The sequence below is a fragment of the Rhinoraja longicauda genome, chromosome 9 (genome assembly GCF_053455715.1).
Source record: "Rhinoraja longicauda isolate Sanriku21f chromosome 9, sRhiLon1.1, whole genome shotgun sequence".
NCBI lineage: Eukaryota > Metazoa > Chordata > Chondrichthyes > Rajiformes > Arhynchobatidae > Rhinoraja > Rhinoraja longicauda.
In genome coordinates, this window is record NC_135961.1 from 40,800,899 (window position 1) to 40,820,598 (window position 19,700).

General features: G+C 45.3%; 1 protein-coding gene across 3 annotated transcripts in view; it reads left to right on the forward strand.

Moving 5' to 3' along the window:
- The window catches only part of dhx57 (DEAH (Asp-Glu-Ala-Asp/His) box polypeptide 57), a 55,427-nt gene that overhangs the window by 2,336 nt on the left and 33,391 nt on the right, over window positions 1-19,700 (forward strand). Inside the window, exons 1-5 of one of the 3 annotated variants that reach the window (XM_078405275.1) lie at window positions 1,833-1,968; window positions 7,299-7,454; window positions 8,051-8,251; window positions 12,386-13,185; window positions 14,627-14,811. In XM_078405275.1, coding sequence (XP_078261401.1) covers window positions 7,378-7,454; window positions 8,051-8,251; window positions 12,386-13,185; window positions 14,627-14,811 — 1,263 coding nt within the window. In that variant the 5' untranslated portion in view covers window positions 1,833-1,968; window positions 7,299-7,377. Of the gene's footprint in view, window positions 1-1,832; window positions 1,969-7,298; window positions 7,455-8,050; window positions 8,252-12,385; window positions 13,186-14,626; window positions 14,812-19,700 lie in introns of those variants that run through there. The other 2 variants (XM_078405274.1, XM_078405273.1) reach the window with 2 other exon arrangements.

Below are 19,700 nucleotides of genomic sequence, written 5' to 3' on the forward strand. Positions count from 1 at the left end.
TTAGGGGTGAACGGCAAAGATGGGATATTTAGGGAGCCCTGTTGATGAGAGGCTGATGAGAGGTTGAGGCTCTGGTCAGGAAAAAGGAGACATGCGCCAGATTTTGGCCATCAGTATCAGGAAATGGGTATGGTAAGCAAGGCAAAGGAAAATAACACAAGATTGTACAGGTATATTAAGAGTAAGCAGGTGGCTAGGGAAAGAATGGGCCCTTTAATCAACATCATGGCTGTCTTTGTGTAGAGGCACAAGAGATGGGGGAGATATTAAATGAATATTTTTAATCTGCTTTTACAATGTAGAAGATCATGGAAGCTAAGCAATTGAGGCATATGAGTTGTGTTGTCTTGGAATCATGTAGAAATTACCAAAGTGGAGGTATTGGTAGTTTTAAAATGTATTAAGTTGGATAAATCCCCAGGGTTTGACTAAGTGTGTCCTCAGACCTTGTGGGGAGCTAGCGAAACAATTAGGGAGGTCCTTGCAGAGATATTTGCATTATCTTTTGCCACGGGATGTGGGAGGGTGGCTAACCTTGTACCACTATTTACGAAGGGCACCTAGGGCAAACCAGGGAACTAAAGGTAGGTGAGCCTGATGTCAGTGGTGGGAAAGTTGACGGAGGGGATTCTTTGGGACAGGATCTACCATCATTTGGATAGGCACAGACATATTAAGGATGGTCAGCATAGGTTTGCATGTGGGAAATCATGTCTCACAAATCTGATAGAGAATTTTGAAGACATCACTAAAAGGATTGCTGAGGGCAGGGCGGTGGATGTTGTGGAAGCTATAGATGCGGATACGATTATGACTTTCAAAAGTCATTTGGACAGATTTTTGGAAGGAAGTTGTCTAGAGGGATATGGGCCAAATGTGGGCAGATGGGAGTAATCCACTATGCCAACTTGGTCGCAATGGATCGGTTGTGCCAAAGGACCAGTTTCCATGTTGTGCAGCTTTCTGACTCTATGGTGAGGTACAAGTACAATGAAATACAGTTCCAATAATGACATATCAATGTTCTGTATTGCTAGCTATATTGTCATTGGCATCCATGTGACTTCTCACCGTTGACTCCATCTACACTTCCCACTGCCTCGGGGAAAATGGCCAACATAATCAAAGATGCGCCCAACCCCGATCGTTCCTCCGTCTCCCCACTCTCGACCGATAGAAAGTACAGAAGTTTGAAAGCACGTATCACCAGACTCAGGAACAGCTTCTTCCCCTTTGTACAGCTTCTGAACAGTCCTTCTCTTAGCTGGGGTACTGTCCGATTCTCCTCTACCCATTGCGGACATTGGACCTTGTTCCTGGAACTGTTACTCTACAATGCTGAGATCTATATTCTGCACTCTGTATCTTCCCCATTGCTCCACCTATTGTACTTGAGTTGACAATTATATTTGTGTATAGTCTTTTCTACTCTAATTGGATAGCTTGTAAAATAAAGTTTTCATTGTACCTCGGTAATGTTACAATAATAAGCCCAATAAATGATTTATCTTTCGAACAGAGATATCAGAAAATGAATTTTGGAAGGAGGCCAAACAGAGGAGGAGGAAGATTCAACAAGCCCCGCGATGGGTCAGGAGGAGGGAGCAAGAAAGGCTCGGACAAAACCTGGGATGACGGGGAGGATTTCAGTTTCAGCCAGAAGACTGTTCGGCCGACCAGAGCTCGAGGGCGGGGTAGAGCTGGAGCGAGAGGCAGGGGCAGAGCTGGAGGCGGGGGCAGAGCTGGAGGCGGGGGCAGAGCTGGAGGCGGGGGCAGAGCTGGAGGCGGGGGCAGAGCTGGAGGCGGGGGCAGAGCTGGAGGCGGAGGCAGAGCTGGAGGTGGAGGCAGAGGTGGAGGGAGAGCCAGAACTGAAAGCAGAGCCAGTATTCCCAGTCAGAAACTCCCTGACGAAGAGTCGAAGGAACGTGGAGAATTCAACTTATTCGGTAGTCTGAGCAAATCACAGAGGTAAGCGCTGAACCTGTACATGGGTTGTTTCCTCGGGAGTGTCGGAGGCTGAGGGGAGACATAATAGAGGTCTATCAAATTATGAGAGGCATAGATAGGGTAAACTGTTAGAACCATTTTCCCAGGATGGAAATGTCAAATACTAGTGGGCGTAGGTTTAAAGTGAACGGGGCAAAGTTTAAAGGAGATGTGCGGGACGTTTGTTTTTACATAGAGGGTGGTGAGTGCCTGGAACATGATATCAGGTGGTGGTGGAGATAGATTCAACAGTGGTGTTTAAGAGGCTTTTAGATAGGCATATGCATTTGCAGGGAATGGGGGGGGATATGGATCATGTGCAAGCAAAGGAATCAGTTTAGCTTGTCATCATGTGTAAGAAGGAACTGAAGATGCCTGCGTATACCGAAGATAGATGCAAAATGCTGGAGTAACTCAGCGGGTCAGGCAACATCCCTAGAGAAAAGGAATAGGTGACGTTTTGGGTCGGAGTCCTTCTTCAGACAGACTGTCTGAATAAGGGTTCCGACACAACATCACCTATGCCTTTTCGCCAGTGATGTTGCCTGACCCGCTGAAATACTCCAGCATTTTGTATCTATCTTGGCAGCATGTTTGGCACAGACATTGTGGGCCGAACGGCAGGTCCTGGGCTGCACTGTGCTGTGTAACTTACCGTTGATTCCATTTCAATTGTCCTGATGCCATTTGTTTGTGGTGGGTCTGACATAAACTGGTTCACTGTTGTATCTTTACACACTTCCTTGGGCAGATGGATGAACCAATCGGCAGGTTTATAAACCCTGAAATGTTTCCATTCTTAATATTTATCTATTTCTCTTTAACATCCGAACACTTTAAATAGCAGTTTTGGGGCAAGCTTTGCACTGCTCAGCTTTAGTAGCCCTGCAGTATTAAATATAATCAGAATTCCTTCCTGTTGTAGAGAACAGACAAACTCAACTTTATATACAAGTTATGTTGATATTGGGTGATATTTCAGGTTGGGACCTTTCTTCAAACTCTGAAGATCTGAAGCATCCCGATCTGAAATGTCACCCATCCTTTTCCTCCAGAGATCTGCTTGACCCGCTGCGTTACTCCATCACTTTCTGTCCATCTTTGGTGTAAACCAGCATATCCAGTTTTTTGTTTCTACTAGGTTGATATTGGTTTATTATTGCCAACTACACCGAATTACGGTGAAAAACATTTGTTTGCATGCTATCCAGTCTAATCAAATCATACTATACAAGATTGCAATCAAGACATTTACATATACAACAGGTAGTGCAAAGAGAATATAGTTTCTTGGCATTGTAGAGTTATAGTTACTGAGAAAAAGTCCCATGTCCATGACGAGGTAGTTTGAAAGATTGGGACTGTACCCTAACTAATAGGAGGGCTGTTCAGTTGTCTGGTAACAGAGGGCAAGAAGCTTTTGTGTGCTTTGCCTGATGGGAGGAAAGGGAATGACAGAGGTGAAAAAGGTCCTTGATTATGTTGGCTGCTTTTTCTAGGCAGTGTGATATATAGATGGAGTCCGTGGTGGGAAGTCTGGTCTGTGTGATGGACTGGGCCACATCCACAAACTCTCTGCAAAGCTAGGCTTTAATTACATGAAGATTTGGTTGCCATGATTGAATCGTGACTCCCTGATCTATTAATCCATTTACAGTGCCCTCCATAAAGTTTGGGACAAAGACCTATCATTTATTTATTTGCTCCACAATTTGAGATTTGTAATAGAAAAAATCACATGTGGTTAAAGTGCACATTGTCAGATTTTAATAAAGGCCATTTTTATACATTTTGGTTTCACCATGTAGAAATTACAGCAGGGTTTATACATAGTCCCCCCATTTCAGGGCACCATATTGTTTGGGACACAGCAATGTCATGTAAATGAAAGTAGTCATGTTTAATATTTTGTTGCATATCCTATGCATGCAATGACTGCTTGAAGTCTACGATTCCTGGACAACACCAGTTGCTGGGTGTCTTCTCTGGTGATGCTCTGCCAGGCCTGTATTGCAGTCATCTTTAGCTTATGCTGGTTTGGGGGACTAGTCCCCTTCAGTTTTCTCTTCAGCATATAAAAGGCATGCTCAATTGGGTTCTGATTGGGTGATTGACTTGGCCACTCAAGAATTGACCATTTTTTAGCTTTGAAAAAACTCGTTTGTTGCTTTAGCAGTTTGTTTGGGCTCATCGTCTTGCTGCAGAATGAACCGCCGGCCAATGTTTCGAGGCATTTGTTTGAACTTGAGCAGATAGAATGTGTCTATACACTTTAGAATTCATTATGCTACTACCATCAGCAGTTGTATCATCAATGAAGATAAGTGAAACAGTTCCTTCAGAAGACGTACATACCCAGACCATAACAACCCCATCACCGTGTTTCACAGATGAGGTGGCATGCTTTGGATCTTGGGCAGTTCCTTCTCTCCTCCATACTTTGCTCTTGCCATTACTCTGATATAAGTTAATCTTCGTCTCATCTGTCCACAAGACTTTTTTCCGGAACTGTGGTTGCTCTTTTAAGTACTTCTTGGCAAAGTGTAACCTGGCCATCCTATTTTTGCAGCTAACCAGTGGTTTACATCTTGCAGTGTAGCCTCTGTATTTCTGTTCATGAAGTCTTCTGCGGACAGTGGTCATTGACAAATCCACACGTCACCCCTCCCAATCCTTCCGAATATGGCGGAAAGTTTCCGCTTTCTTATTTCATTTCCGCCATTCCGATTTTGCCTCACATTTTTCCGCGAAACAGTCGGTAATTGCAATTTGTCAATTCAGCCGCTAGATGTCGCTAGGGAATCCGTGAGAAATCCCCTCCCGCCCTGAAAGTCTCCCCGAAAATGTGGCACCTGGGCTGGGCAAGGCAGCCAATCACGACCTCATCGGGACTTCCATGGCCGATCGGTGGGTTGAATTTGCAACCTGCGGCCGGGGCTCTGGAACTCCATCCCAGCTGGAGCAGCACATCTATCCCCATAGCAGACTTCCTTAGCCAGCTGGATAAACCAGTCAAGCTCTGGAGCCAAGAGTGCCAGAAAATCAGTGGTGGAACTGTAATGAGTAAATATTAAATTTAAGTTCAAGATTATATAACTATAATAATTAATTAAGACGGGGTTAAAATATAAAACACAGCAGAAAAGCCAATTACCACCTTTTTGGGCTGATTATCAATTAATGTGCAAATTTACTTCAACAAGTACTTCCGTTTGCTTAGTTGAGTCTGTGAAGCCATGTGTCCCAAACATTATGAAACCCTGAAATGGGAGGACTATGTATAAACACAGCTGTAATTTCTACATGGTGAAACCAAAATGTATACAAAATGCCCTTTAATAAAATCTGACAATGTGCACCACATGTGATTTTTTTTCTATTACAAATCTCAAATTGAGAAGAACAGAGGCAAATAAATAAATGATCAGTCTGTCCCAAACATTTTGGAGGGCACTGTAATCCTATTTGTAGTGAAGTGTGAAAGCATTATTGAAGATTGACAAAGGAAGGGGGAATCGCAAATAATTTAACCCAAGGAATAATTGGGCCGTTTCTAGCAGCTGTCAAAAAAATGTATTTCAAAAGGCCTGTGAGAAATTCATCTGACTGATCCATTTTAGAGAGAAAACCCCTGTAAAATAAAAGAAAATTACCTCTAATTTTTAGAAATATGATCACAACATTATTGATTGATTAAAAGATACATCATGCAAAAAGGCCATTTGGCCCACCGAGTCCATGCCGACCACCCATTCACACTAGTTCTATGTTATCCCACTTTCTCATCCACTCCCATCACACCAGGGGCAATTTACAGAGGTCGATTAACCTACAAACGTCTTTGGGATGTGGGAGGAAATGGAGTGAATGTGCGAACTCCACACAGACAACACCTGAGGTTAGAATCAAATCTGGGTTTCCGGTGCTGAAAAGGTTTTGGTAAAAAAATGGTTCCCTTGTATGAATGGCACGAGAGGAAAATAAATATTGCTTTATTTGAGAGAGGCAGAGGAAGCATTTCCACTGGTTTGTTGGCCGCATCAGATGTCGTCTTGATTTGGTCATGCTTTATTGTCCATTGACTGCGGCCGGGGCTCTGGAACTCCAGCCCAAAGGAAGCATGCAGGTACAGCAGGCAGTGAAGAAAGCCAATGGAATGTTGGCCTTCATAACAAGAGGAGTTGAGTATAGGAGCAAAGAGGTCCTTCTACAGTTGTACCGGGCCCTGGTGAGACCGCACCTGGAGTACTGTGTGCAGTTTTGGTCTCCAAATTTGAGGAAGGATATTCTTGCTATTGAGGGCGTGCAGCGTAGGTTCACTAGGTTAATTCCCGGAATGGTGGGACTGTCGTATGTTGAAAGGCTGGAGCAATTAGGCTTGTATACACTGGAATTTAGAAGGATGAGGGGGGATCTTATTGAAACATATAAGATAATTAGGGGATTGGACACATTAGAGGCAGGAAACATGTTCCCAATGTTGGGAGAGTCCAGAACAAGGGGCCACAGTTTAAGAATAAGGGGTAGGCCATGTAGAACGGAGATGAGGAAGAACTTTTTCAGTCAGAGAGTGGTGAAGGTGTGGAATTCTCTGCCTCAGAAGGCAGTGGAGGCCAGTTCGTTGGATGCTTTCAAGAGAGAGCTGGATAGAGCTCTTAAGGATAGCGGAGTGAGGGGGTATGGGGAGAAGGCAGGAACGGGGTACTGATTGAGAGTGATCGCATTGAATGGCGGTGCTGGCTCGAAGGGCTGAATGGCCTACTCCTGCACCTATTGTCTATTGCCTATTGACTGAACAGACAATATCAAAATTTAAAACATGTTTGGACAGGTACAAAGATAGGAAACCTTCAGAGGGATATGGGCCAAACACAGGCAGGTGGAACGACCTGTTTCTGTGCTGTATGAATCTAACTTGAGAAAAGAAAATTCAGCTTGCTATAAAATGTGGATTCATTTTGCACATTTTTGTGCTATAGGTGATGAGCAGTTTACTTTCCACACCATTTCCTCTGCCCTGCCCATCGCTGCTGGGCACAGTTACATAAATAAACTGATATAGTATCTGCAACTTAAGCTCATAGAATCGATGTCATGCTGTTTCTTAATGCAAATAGTGACTTGTAGATTCCTCAAGCACATGCATTGTGGGCCAAAGTGCCTTGCATTAATCTCAACACTGAACACTGATTTGGATATTCACCTATTTGAAAAAAAATTATCCTCTCCAGCATAGATATTGAATGGGGAACAGGGAGGTTGTGCGTGCTGCATTTCAGTAATTCTTGTGACACTTTGGTATCTTCTTTCAGCAGGTCAAACCAGGATGGCCAAAGGGGAGGCGTGTCCAAAGCCAAGTCTGAACCCCATGTACCTCTGCAGACCATCAACATGTCTGCTGAAAACCAGAATGAAGTTAAACGGCTTCTCCAAGAGCTACGAGTTAAAGAAAAAGAGGCAGCTGCTGAGTAAGCTCGCCAGTTGTTTTCTTTCACTTTTGCTTTATGTTGAATCAATACCTAATTTCATTCATTTTAGTTTTTTCTAATACTCTAGTGGTGTGTTTTGATGGTAAGGCTTAGATTCTGGCTTGTTTAAACACAGTTCTTGTGGTTTAGTTTTAAAATACAGAATGGAAACAGGCCCTTTGGCCCACTGGGTCTACGCTGGCAATCAAACACTAGTTCACACGTTCTTTGCGTCTTTTTCGCAGGGTAATGGGACTAGTTTAGATGAGGCATCTTGGTTGACATTGAACATAAGGCAGAGGAGGAGAATTATGCCATTCGGTCTATTGAGTCTACTCCACCATTCAATCATGGCTGATCAATTTTTCCCTCCAGCCCTATTCTCCTGCCTTCTAAAGAAATTCCTCCTCATCTCCATTGTAAAGTTATGTCCTTTTATTCTGAGGATGTGCCCTCTGGTCCCAGACTCTCCCACTACTGGAAATATCCCCTCCACATCCACTCTATCTGGGCCTGGACAAGTTGGGCTGCAGGGCCTGTTTCCGTGCTGTATGACTCTAATTGAAAACTAATTGTTCTCCCCTTTCACTTTGCAGAAACGAGGAGAGTGAGGAAGACTACGAGCTGAATGAAGAACTGGATGACCTGGATTACAGACACGACGATCAGTACTGGTCCACGAGAGAAGAGGGTTTGGCAGTGGCTGAATGCAGCTCACCTGTCTATTTTCCTGTGGAACAGCAGACCACATTGAAGCAGCCAGAGATCTCTCCATTTGCAGTTTGGAAGCTAACTAGGTTCGTTGGAATTATTTTTTTAAGTCCTTGTTAGAGATTTTGAAAGCACATACCACAGCTTGTTCCTCACTGCAATCAGATTACTGAACAGTCCTACCATTAGCTAGGGTGTAGTCTTGATCTTCCAACCTACCTCATGGTTTGGTTAATTTATTGTCATGTGCAGAGATACCAATGAAACGCTTGTTCTGTGTGCTATCCAATCAAATCATACCATACATGAGTACAGTAGATCCTATTCTGGAACAGCAAGCAGAGAGTCGCCACTTTCCGGATACATTTGCAACGTCCAAGTCTTTGAAAAGTTCAAGATTGGGCAGCACAGTGGCGCAACGGTAGAGTTGCTGCCTTACAGCGCTTGCAGCGCCGGAGATCCGGGCACAATCTGGACTACGGGTACAGATTTTATACATTCTCCCCGTGACCTGCGTGGGATTCTCCGAGATCTTCAGTTTCCTCCCACACTACAAAGACGTACAGGTTTGTAGGTAAATTGGTTTGGTAAATGTAAAAATTGTCGCCAGTGCGTGTAGGTTAGTGTTGATATGCGGGGATCGCTGGTCACTGCGGACTCGGTGGGCTGAAGGGCCTGTTTCTGCGCTGTATCTCTAAACTAAACTAAACGAAAGGAGATATTTTACAACGGGATATTTGATAGGAAAGTGTCCTGACCCAAATAGATAAAAGCTATATCAATATAGATGGAAACTTATGTGGAACATGAACACGTGTAGGAAAAAAAACTGCAAATGCTGGAGTAACTCAGTAACACTGGCCCTATCCCCGAACTCTACCTCCGATACATTGACAACTGCATTGGTGCTACCTCTTGTACCCATGCAGAACTCACTGACTTCATCAATTTCACCACTAATTTCCATCCTGCTCTTAAATATACTTGGACCATCTCCGACATCTCCCTACAGTTTCTGGATCTCACCATCTCCAACACAGGAGACAGACAAGTGACTGACATCTACTACAAACCAACTGACTCCCACAGCTATCTTGACTACACTACTTCCCACCCTGTTTCCTGTAAAAACTCTATCCCCTACTCCCAATTCCTAGGCCGCATCTGCATCCAGGATGAGGTGTTCCATACCAGGGCATCAGAGATGTCCTCATTCTTTAGGAAACGGGGGTTCCCCTCTTCCATTGTAGATGAGGCTCTTACTAGGGTCTCCTCAATATCCCGCAGCTCTGCTGTTTAGAGATACAGCGCGTAAACAGGCCCTTCGGCCCACCGAGTCCGTGCCGACCAGCAATCCCCGCACATTAACACTATCCTATACCCACTAGGGACATTTTTTACATTTACCAAGCCAATTAACCTACAAACCTGTAAGTCTTTGGATTGTGGGAGGAAACCGAAGATCTCGGAGAAAACCCACGCAGGTCACGGGGAGAATGTACAAACTCCATGCAGACAGCACCCGTAGTCAGGATCGAACCCGGGTCTCCGGCGCTGCCAGCACTGTAAGGCAGCAACTCTACCGCTGTGCCACCTGCGCCTCTTGCTACCCCTCCCCTATTCATAACAAGGATTGAGTCCCCCTTGTCCTCACCTTCCACCCCATCAGCCGTCGCATACAACAAATTATCCTCCAACATTTCCACCACCGCCAACAGGATCCCACTACTGGCCACATCTTCCCATCTCCACCCTTTCTGCCTTCCGCAGAAACCGTTCCCTCCGTAACTCCCTGGTTCACTCGTCCCTTCCCACCCAAACCACTCCCTCCCCAGATACTTTCCCCTGCAATCACAGATGCAACACCTGTACCTTTACCTCCCCCTTTGACTCCATCCAAGGACCCAAACAATTTTTCCAGGTGAGGCAGAGGTTCATCTGCACCTCCTCCAACCTCATCTATTGTATCCGCTGTTCCAGATGTCAACTTCTCTACATTGGTGAGACCAAGCGCAGGCTCGGCGATCATTTTGCTTAACACCTTCGCTCAGTCCGTCTTAACCAACCTGATCTCCCGGTGGCTCAGCACTTCAACTCCCCCTCCCGTTCCCAATCTGACCTTTCTGTCCTGGGCCTCCATTGTCAGAGTGAGGCCCAGCGCAAATTGGAGGAGCAGCACCTCATATTTAGCTTGGGTAGTTTACACCCAGCAGTATGAACATTGACTTCTCTAACTTCAGGTAGTCCCTGCTTTCCCTCTCTATCCCCTCCTCCCCTTCCCAGTTTTCCCACTAGTCTACCTGTCTCCTCCTACATCCTATCTTTGTCCTGCCCCCTCCCCTGACATCAGTCTGAAGAAGAGTCTCGACCCGAAACGTCACCCATTCCTTCTCTCCCGAGATGCTGCCTGACCCACTGAGTTACTCCAGAATTTTGTGTCTACCTTGGAACATGAACACAATAATAGATGCTGCCCGTCCCACTGAGTTACACCAGCATTTTATGTCTATCTCCACAGTAATAGACTTGATGAGGCAAATAACCTGTTCCTGTGTTTTGAACTCTAAGTGTAGGGTCAGTGCAGCCTCAACCCTGTTCCTGACATGTACTTAGCCATATAACTTAACTCCAAAGTATGAACTGACTCTAATTGATATCTTGTGTTCAGCATAGACAGTGTGGGGCTGAAGGACCTGTTCCTGTTCTATACTATTCTGTTTATCCTGTAAAACAAGGAACTGCAGGTGCTGGTTAATACACCAAAAGACACCAAGTGCTGGAGTAACTCAGCGGGTCAGGCAGCATCTCTGGAGAACAGAGATGCTTCCCGACCCGCCGAGTTACTCTAGCACTTGGTATCCATCTTCGGTATAAACCGGCATCTGCAGTTTTTTCCGACACATGGAATAGGTGACATTTTGGGGCGAGACTGAAGAAGGGTCTCGACCTGAAACATCACCTATCCATATTCTGCAGAGATGCTGCTTGACTCGCTGAGTTACTCCAGCACTTTGTGTCATTGTATGTTTATCCTGTTTTGCTTGCATGTCTTGCACTTATTCCCTTCCTGGCAGAGGTGTCAAACGAGATTGATGATCGCACACACAATGTTTTGGGACGGAGGCCAGATCGAAGGCAATGTCTTGCCCCCAGTTTGGCCAAAGTCCCAAAATGTGCTGCACTTTACTCATTTAGGACGTATCCTGTTTACTTGTAATTGTTGAGTACAATAAGGAGTTTTGCCTTTTGTGTGGAAGTGGAGTCTAAGACTGCAGTTTACCACCTCCGTTCAGATGGAGTTCAAGTCCACGCGCAAACTTTATCCTGCACCTTTCCTACTGCCATGATCCTATTGTTTGTCGGCTGCTTTATATATTTTTTTAAAAATTAGATAATTAAATGCTGCAACTTTTGAAGCCAATTTGAGAATGGCATACAGCCCATCAATATGAACATTGAATTCTCCAATTTCCAGTAATACTGTGCCTACCCTCTCCTTCCCCTGCCCCTCCCCCACCCAGGTGCGCATACATTTCTTGCATTACCTTAGTCATCCTCCTCCTATGCTCATCACCCATCCCAGATTCTCATGTTTCTCTTTAATTTCCCTCTTTTTTCCCCCCTCCCCCGCCTGGTTCCCTTCCAACCATATCCCTCCTGCTGGTTTTACATTTCGCCCCTTCTCTTCTCTCCCTATCTGACATCCATTTAAGTTTAGTTTAATTTTGAGATGCAGCATGAAAAAATGCCTTGGACCCACCAAGTACACGCCGACCATCAATCATACGTTCACACTGGTTATATGATATCCCACTTTCTCATCCACTCCTTTCACTCTCGGGGCAGTTTACAGAAGCCAATTCACCTACAAACCCGCACATCTTTTGGACGTGGGGGAAAACTGGAGCACCCAGAGGAAACCCACGCAGTGACAGGGAGAATGTGCAAACTCCACACAGGCAGCACCCGAGGTCAGGATTGAACCCGGGTCTCTGGCGCCACTGCTTCCATGTTTGCACATCAACAGCTTTCCCTCTCCCCTGACTCACAGTCTGAAGAAAGGTCTCGACCCGAAACATCACCTATTCCTTTTCTGCCGAGATGCTGTCTGACCCACTGGGTTACTCCAGCTTATGTCTATCAACATCTTTTTACATATTGGAGTAAATTGTCGACAGGTCGCTTGATTATGCAAAAATAACAACTTATTTCTGCTGTAGGTATGGTTTCCATGCGGATCATTGCATTCCAGCGCTCAAAATGTTTGATGGGGATGCAGGATTATCTTTGGAATATTTGTTACTCCAGTGCTTCAAGGAAAAATTTGGAGATGGGATCAAGGCCTCTCCCAACTCTGGGAACGTGGGCCTTGAGGAATGCGAGGAGCGTCGGCAAGAGGAAGCCCTCGTTCTCCGCTCCATTTACGAAGGCAAATTCTCCGAAAAGATCCAGAACCGAATTTGGACGGTTGAGTTGCCCCTCAATCATCTGACGCAGAAACTAAATAAAGTGGGACAGTGTGAGACTGAAGAGTCGGGTGTAAAGGCTGGGAGAGGCATCTGCCAACATTACCTCAAGGGCAAGTGCTGCTTTGGGTTGAGGTGCAATTTCAGGCATGAAACTCCGAGGAGAGATGAAAGGAAAGACGACAGCCACTTGCGCTGTGACCTCAGTGCCATCCTCTACACACTTGAAATCCGATTCCCGCCTTCCAATAAATACCCGTACCAGGCGCCTCTTGTGGCCTTTGCCACCACCAATGACAACGTCCCGCAAGCTTGCCGGCTCCACATCGCCGAGTATCTCTATGGGCAGGCCTTGGATGCGACGGAAACAAGTGAACCAGTGGTCCACACTCTAATCATGTGCCTGGAGGATGAAGCAAGAATGGGTGAGCTGCTCCTGGAAACCTCCCATAAATACAACAACCCTGCCACGCTTCCCTTCGTGCCTCGGCAGACTAACGGTGAACAGGATCTGAAGATGCCCTCCGAGCACCCGCCCGAGCGGCAGCTTCCAGGTATTCTGTGAATAGACTATCCTTGTGGCGCTTTTAGAAATACTTTTTTGTTTAAATGTAGAGCCAAGGAAAGCACGGGCTGTGTTTTGAGGGCTGGTGGGGCTGAGTTTTGGAGAAGTTGCTCTGTGGAATGACCACCATCTTATTGTGGTGACCTAGCCAAAATAAGCAAGAGAATTTTAGGGAATTAGTTTGATAGAAATTGAATAATGAGAGAGCAGACAATGAACCCAGAGGTAATTGAAGGAAGTTGTGGAGTCACACAGCACAGAAACAGGCCCTTTGATCCAACTCATTCGTGCTGACCAAGATGCCCCATCTAAGCTAGTCCCATTTGTCTGCGTATGGCCCATATCCCTCTAAACCTTTCCTATACATGTAACTGTCCAAGTGTCGTTTAAATGTTGTTATTGTACCTGCCTCAACTACTTTTTATTTTTCACATGTACTGAGGTACAGTGAAAAGCTTTGTTTTGCATGCTATCCAAACAGATCAGATAATGCTATACATAAAAACAGTCAAGTCAGGCTAAAGTACAATAGGTAGAGTGAAGGGAGCTTGGCCATCTCATTGCATGGCGGCTCGTTCTATATGCCTTTCAGAACCCTATTAAATGTTTCCCCTCTAACCTTGAACTGATGCCCTCTAGTTCTTTAGGAAAGAAAACTGCAAATGCTGGTTTAAATCGAAGGAGACACAAACTGCTGGAGCAATTCTTCAGAAGAAGAGTCTCAACCCGAAACGTTATCCATTCCTTCTCTCCAGAGATGCTGTCTGACCCGCTGAGTTACTCCAGCATTTTGTGTCTGTCCTCTCGTTCTCGATTCCCCTACTCTGGGGGAAAAAGACTGTACATTCACTCGATCTATTCATCTCATGATTTTGTACACCTCTATAAGATCCCTCATCCTCCTGCCGCCTAGGAATAAAGGCCTAGCCTGCCCAACCTCTCCCTTTAGCTCAGGCCTTCATGTTCTGACAACTTCCTTGTAAATCTTCTCTATAAATTTTCCAGCTTAACATCTTTCCTAGTCTCTGGGTGCTCTGGTTTTCTCCCACACTCCAAAGACATAAAGGTTTGTAGATTAATTGATTTTAGGGACAACTTACAATTTTACTAATGTGTAGGATAGTGCTAGTGCATGGAGTGATCGTTGGTCATCACGGACTCGGTGGGACGAAGAGCCTGTTTCCGCATTGTATCTCTAAAGTCTAAAGAGTGAAATGTAAAGCTAGAGGGAGGAATATGGGTGGAAAGGGAGAAGGAAGAAGTCTCCCTGGGTATCAATGCCATGCTTGCTCAACCACCCCGGTGGGATTTGAATTTGGAGGCAGGAGTACTGTCTTGTTCTCATTCTCGAGTGTTTCTCGTTCTTGTCATGCCTGCTGGCATTGAGCAGCGGCTGTCTACCCGACCTTGCTAACCTGTTTCACTTGCAGAGAGGGACAGTTCTGGACAGGAGGCAGAAGATGACAAATTGCAGGAGGCAGAACCCGAGGCTGTGGTAATGGAGACGGAGAGTTATGTACATCTGAAGAAGAGGCAGCTGAAGAAATACACCTGGAGAGTGGAAAATGTATATCGGGAAAACCAAAGACTTTGTAAACAATTTAAAGCCAAACAGGTAACTTCATCTCCCATCTCTGAGTCCTTCATCTCCCCCTCCCCCATCCCCTTCCACATTTCACTCCTCCTCCTTCCTCTCCTCCTCCTTCCTCTCCTCCACACACTCACCTCCCCTTGTTTCATATTTCCCCTTTTTTTTCTTTGTTCCCCCTCCACCCATATCCCTCCCACCATCTTTACATTTCATTCAATAGACAATAGACAATAGGTGCAAGAGTAGGCCATTCAGCCCTTCGAGCCAGCACCGCCATTCAATGCGATTATGGCTGATCACTCTCAATCAGTACCCCGTTCCTGCCTTCTCCCCATACCCCCTCACTCCGCTATCCTTAAGAGCTCTATCCAGCTCTCTCTTGAAAGCATCCAACGAACTGGCCTCCACTGCCTTCTGAGGCAGAGAATTCCACACCTTCACCACTCTCTGACTGAAAATGTTCTTCCTCATCTCCGTTCTAAATGGCCTACCCCTTATTCTTAAACTGTGGCCCCTTGTTCTGGACTCCCCCAACATTGGGAACATGTTTCCTGCCTCTAATGTGTCCAATCCCCTAATTATCTTATATGTTTCAATAAGATCCCCCCTCATCCTTCTAAATTCCAGTGTATACAAGCCTAATTGCTCCAGCCTTTCAACATACGACAGTCCCACCATTCCGGGAATTAACCTAGTGAACCTACGCTGCACGCCCTCAATAGCAAGAATATCCTTCCTCAAATTTGGAGACTAAAACTGCACACAGTACTCCAGTTGCGGTCTCACCAGGGCCCGGTACAACTGTAGAAGGACCTCTTTGCTCCTATACTCAACTCCTCTTGTTACGAAGGCCAACATTCCATTGGCTTTCTTCACTGCCTGCTGTACCTGCATGCTTCCTTTCAGTGACTGATGCACTAGGACACCCAGATCTCGTTGAACATCCCCTCTTCCTAACTTGACACCATTCAGATAATAATCTGCCTTTCTATTCTTACTTCCAAAGTGAATAACCTCACACTTATCTACATTAAACTGCATCTGCCATGTATCCGCCCACTCACACAACCTGTCCAAGTCACCCTGCAGCCTTATTGCATCTTCCTCACAATTCACACTACCCCCCAGCTTAGTATCATCTGCAAATTTGCTAATGGTACTTTTAATCCCTTCATCTAAGTCATTAATGTATATCGTAAATAGCTGGGGTCCCAGCACCGAACCTTGCGGTACCCCACTGGTCACTGCCTGCCATTCCGAAAGGGACCCATTTATCCCCACTCTTTGCTTTCTGTCTGTCAACCAATTTTCTATCCATGTCAGTACCCTACCCCCAATACCATGTGCTCTAATTTTGCCCACTAATCTCCTATGTGGGACCTTGTCGAAGGCTTTCTGAAAGTCGAGGTACACCACATCCACCGACTCTCCCCTGTCAATTTTCCTAGTTACATCCTCAAAAAATTCCAGTAGATTTGTCAAGCATGATTTCCCCTTCGTAAATCCATGCTGACTCGGAATGATCCTGTTATTGCTATCCAAATGCTCAGCAATTTCGTCTTTTATAATTGACTCCAGCATCTTCCCCACCACTGATGTCAGACTAACTGGTCTATAATTACCCGTTTTCTCTCTCCCTCCTTTCTTAAAAAGTGGGATAACATTTGCTATCCTCCAATCCACAGGAACTGATCCTGAATCTATAGAACATTGAAAAATGATCTCCAATGCTTCCACTATTTCTAGAGCCACCTCCTTAAGTACCCTGGGATGCAGACCATCAGGCCCTGGGGGTTTATCAGCCTTCAGTCCCATCAGTCTACCCAAAACCATTTCCTGCCTAATGTCGATTTCCTTCAGTTCCTCCATCACCCTAGGTTCTCCGGCCCCTAGAACATTTGGGAGATTGTGTGTATCTTCCTCAGTGAAGACAGATCCAAAGTAACGGTTTAACTCGTCTGCCATTTCTTTGTTCCCCATAATAAATTCCCCTGCTTCTGTCTTCAAGGGACCCACATTTGCCTTGACTATTTTTTTCCTCTTCACGTACCTAAAAAAACTTTTGCTATCCTATATTGGCTAGTTTACCCTCGTACCTCATCTTTTCTCCCCGTATTGCCTTTTTAGTTAACTTTTGTTGCTCTTTAAAAGAGTCCCAATCCTCTGTCTTCCCACTCTTCTTTGCTATGTTATACTTCCTCTCCTTAATTTTTATGCTGTCCTTGACTTCCCTTGTCAGCCACAGGTGTCTCTTACTCCCCTTAGAGTCTTTCCGCCTCTTTGGGATAAATTGATCCTGCAACCTCTGCATTATTCCCAGGAATACCTGCCATTGCTGTTCTACCGTCTTCCCTGCTAGGGCCTCCTTCCAGTCAATTTTGGCCAGCTCCCGCCTCATGCCTCTGTAATCCCCTTTGCTATACTGTAATACTGACACTTCCGATTTTCCCTTCTGCCTTTCCATTTGCAGAGTAAAACTTATCATGTTGTGATCACTGCCTCCTAATGGCTCTTTTACCTCTAGTCCCCTTATCAGATCAGGATCATTACACACCTTATCTCAGTTCCTGTTGTCACCTTTTCACTTTTGTCACTAACTCCACCCATTGACTAATCCTCGCCTGTAAACACCTTTCACTTACCAAGGTTTGTCCTACCCGCACCTCTCTCTCCCAGCTTTCTCCCCTTTACTCCATCCCAACCCGAAACATCGTCTGTCCATTTCCTCCACAGATGCTGACTGACCCTCTGAGTTCCTCCAGCACTTTGTGTTTAACTTCAGATGTGGTCCATCTTATTGGCATTTAATACATGATCATTTTTTGCAACATGTCGAGTGGGTTTTTCTCCCACCACTCTGGAATTGAGCATTTGTTTGGTGATTTTCGTGGAAAAGAGCACTCTCCATCTATCAGAAGTCTGTTCTTCAAGAATATAAGCATTAAGAATGTTTGTGCCCACTCTGGCCATTTGATAATATAATTGTTGCTCTACTTCAACAGTACGTTACCATTTTATTCCCGTACTAGACCTAGTGAACCCGTTGGGTCCAAACCTCTCCTGCATTGTTGCAGCACCCCCTCCTCCCCCTCACCCATCCCCTTCACCCCCTCCCCCTCCCTCCCCCAACCCCCCCCCCCCCTCCCCCATCCCCTTCACCCCTCCCTCCGGGGTGGGGGTCGCATTTATTAATGTTTATAAGGTAAATTGTTTTAAAAAGTAACAAACGTGGGTTTATTCACACCACGGGGGAATGGTGAGTAGGTTGTGCCTAAAATTGTGGCGCTATCGTGTACCGTTTTGGCTGTGTAGAGGGCATGGTACACACATAAACACAAACAAGCCGAGAGTTTTAGTAGTATACTAGACCAGGTTGGGCCCATTCCTCGTCGAGGGGGGATATAGATAGATAGAAAGATGCTTTCATTATGAACTATTGATGTCTTCAACGTACTCACCGTATGATCAGCTTTGGAGATGCAAGACACTGCAGATGCTGGAATCTTGAGTGAAATACAGAGTACTGGTGGAACTCAGAGGGTCAGGCAGCATCTGTGGAGAGAATGGATAGATGACCTTTCGGATCAGGACCCTTCTTCAGACTCCAGACCTGAGCATTGTATGTCCATTTTCTCCACAGATGGTACCTGACCCGCTGAGTTCCTCCAGCACTTTGTGTTCTGAGCAGTTTCCACTGATTGACAGATCCCCCTCATTCCTTCCTAAATGGCTCACCACCTCATTCTAAGACCGAGAAATCTACAACTAAATACCACAGGACTCAATTCTATCCTATCAAACCCTTTAAAAAAATGCTGCTTTCTAAACCCTTGTGAATATAGATATTGCTACTCACCCCCTCTGTAGGGAACAATACTTCCCACACTGCTAAATGCACAAGTCAGTCGAAAGAGCGCCCTCCGCAAGGCAAATGTACTCTTCCTTGAGCAAAGCACAAAATGCAGGAGGAACTCGGCGGGTGAGGCAATATCTGTGGAGGGAATGGACTGGTGACGTTTCAGGCATACCTTTTTTTAATACTTCACACTTTTCCTTCAACAAGGAGACCTAGACCTAGCCCTGCACAATTGTAGTAAGATTTATTTGCTCGTGTTTTTGAATCCCTTTCATAAAGAAGACAAATGTACCATTTACTTTGCTACTTCCTCTTTGTACCTCCATGTTATTGCTTTCTGATTACTGGACAAGACCATCCCAGTTTCTCTGAATACCAGTGTTTCCTGCTTCCCAAATATGGATTTATTTTTCCATCTTATTTTTCCATCTTATTCCATCTAAAAGAAAGACACAGAGCTGGAGTAACTTGGGGGGGGGGGACAGGCAGCATTTTTGGAGAGCGTGGATAGGTGACATTTCAGGTCGGGACCCTTCTTCAGATTGACTGTAATAGGGAGAAGGCTGGAAGAGAGTTGGGGTGGGACAAATCGTGGCAAGTGATAGGTGGATACAGACGAGGGTGGGGAAGGGGGATTTGGATAGGCAGATGGTTGGACAAAGGCCAGAGATGAGAAGACAAAAAGATAAATGTATAAGATCATGAGAGGAATAGATAGGTTAAATGCCCAGAGAAGGGAAATCGGGAACTAGGGCACATAGGTTTACGGTGAGATGAGCACATAGGAATAGGAATCTGAGGAGCAACTTTTTTACACAAAGGGAGTAGGTATATGGAACAGTTGAGGTAGGTACTTTCACAACGTTTAAGAAACATTTAGACAGGTACATGGATAGGGCAGGCCTAGAGGGATATTGGCCAAACGTAGGCAGTTGGGACTGTTGTAAATGGGGCATATTGGTTGGCATGGGTAAGTTGGGCCAAAGGGCCAGTTTTCATGCTGTATCACTAAACTCCAAACTAAAAAAGATTTCTGAAGTTTAAAAAATAGAATTTA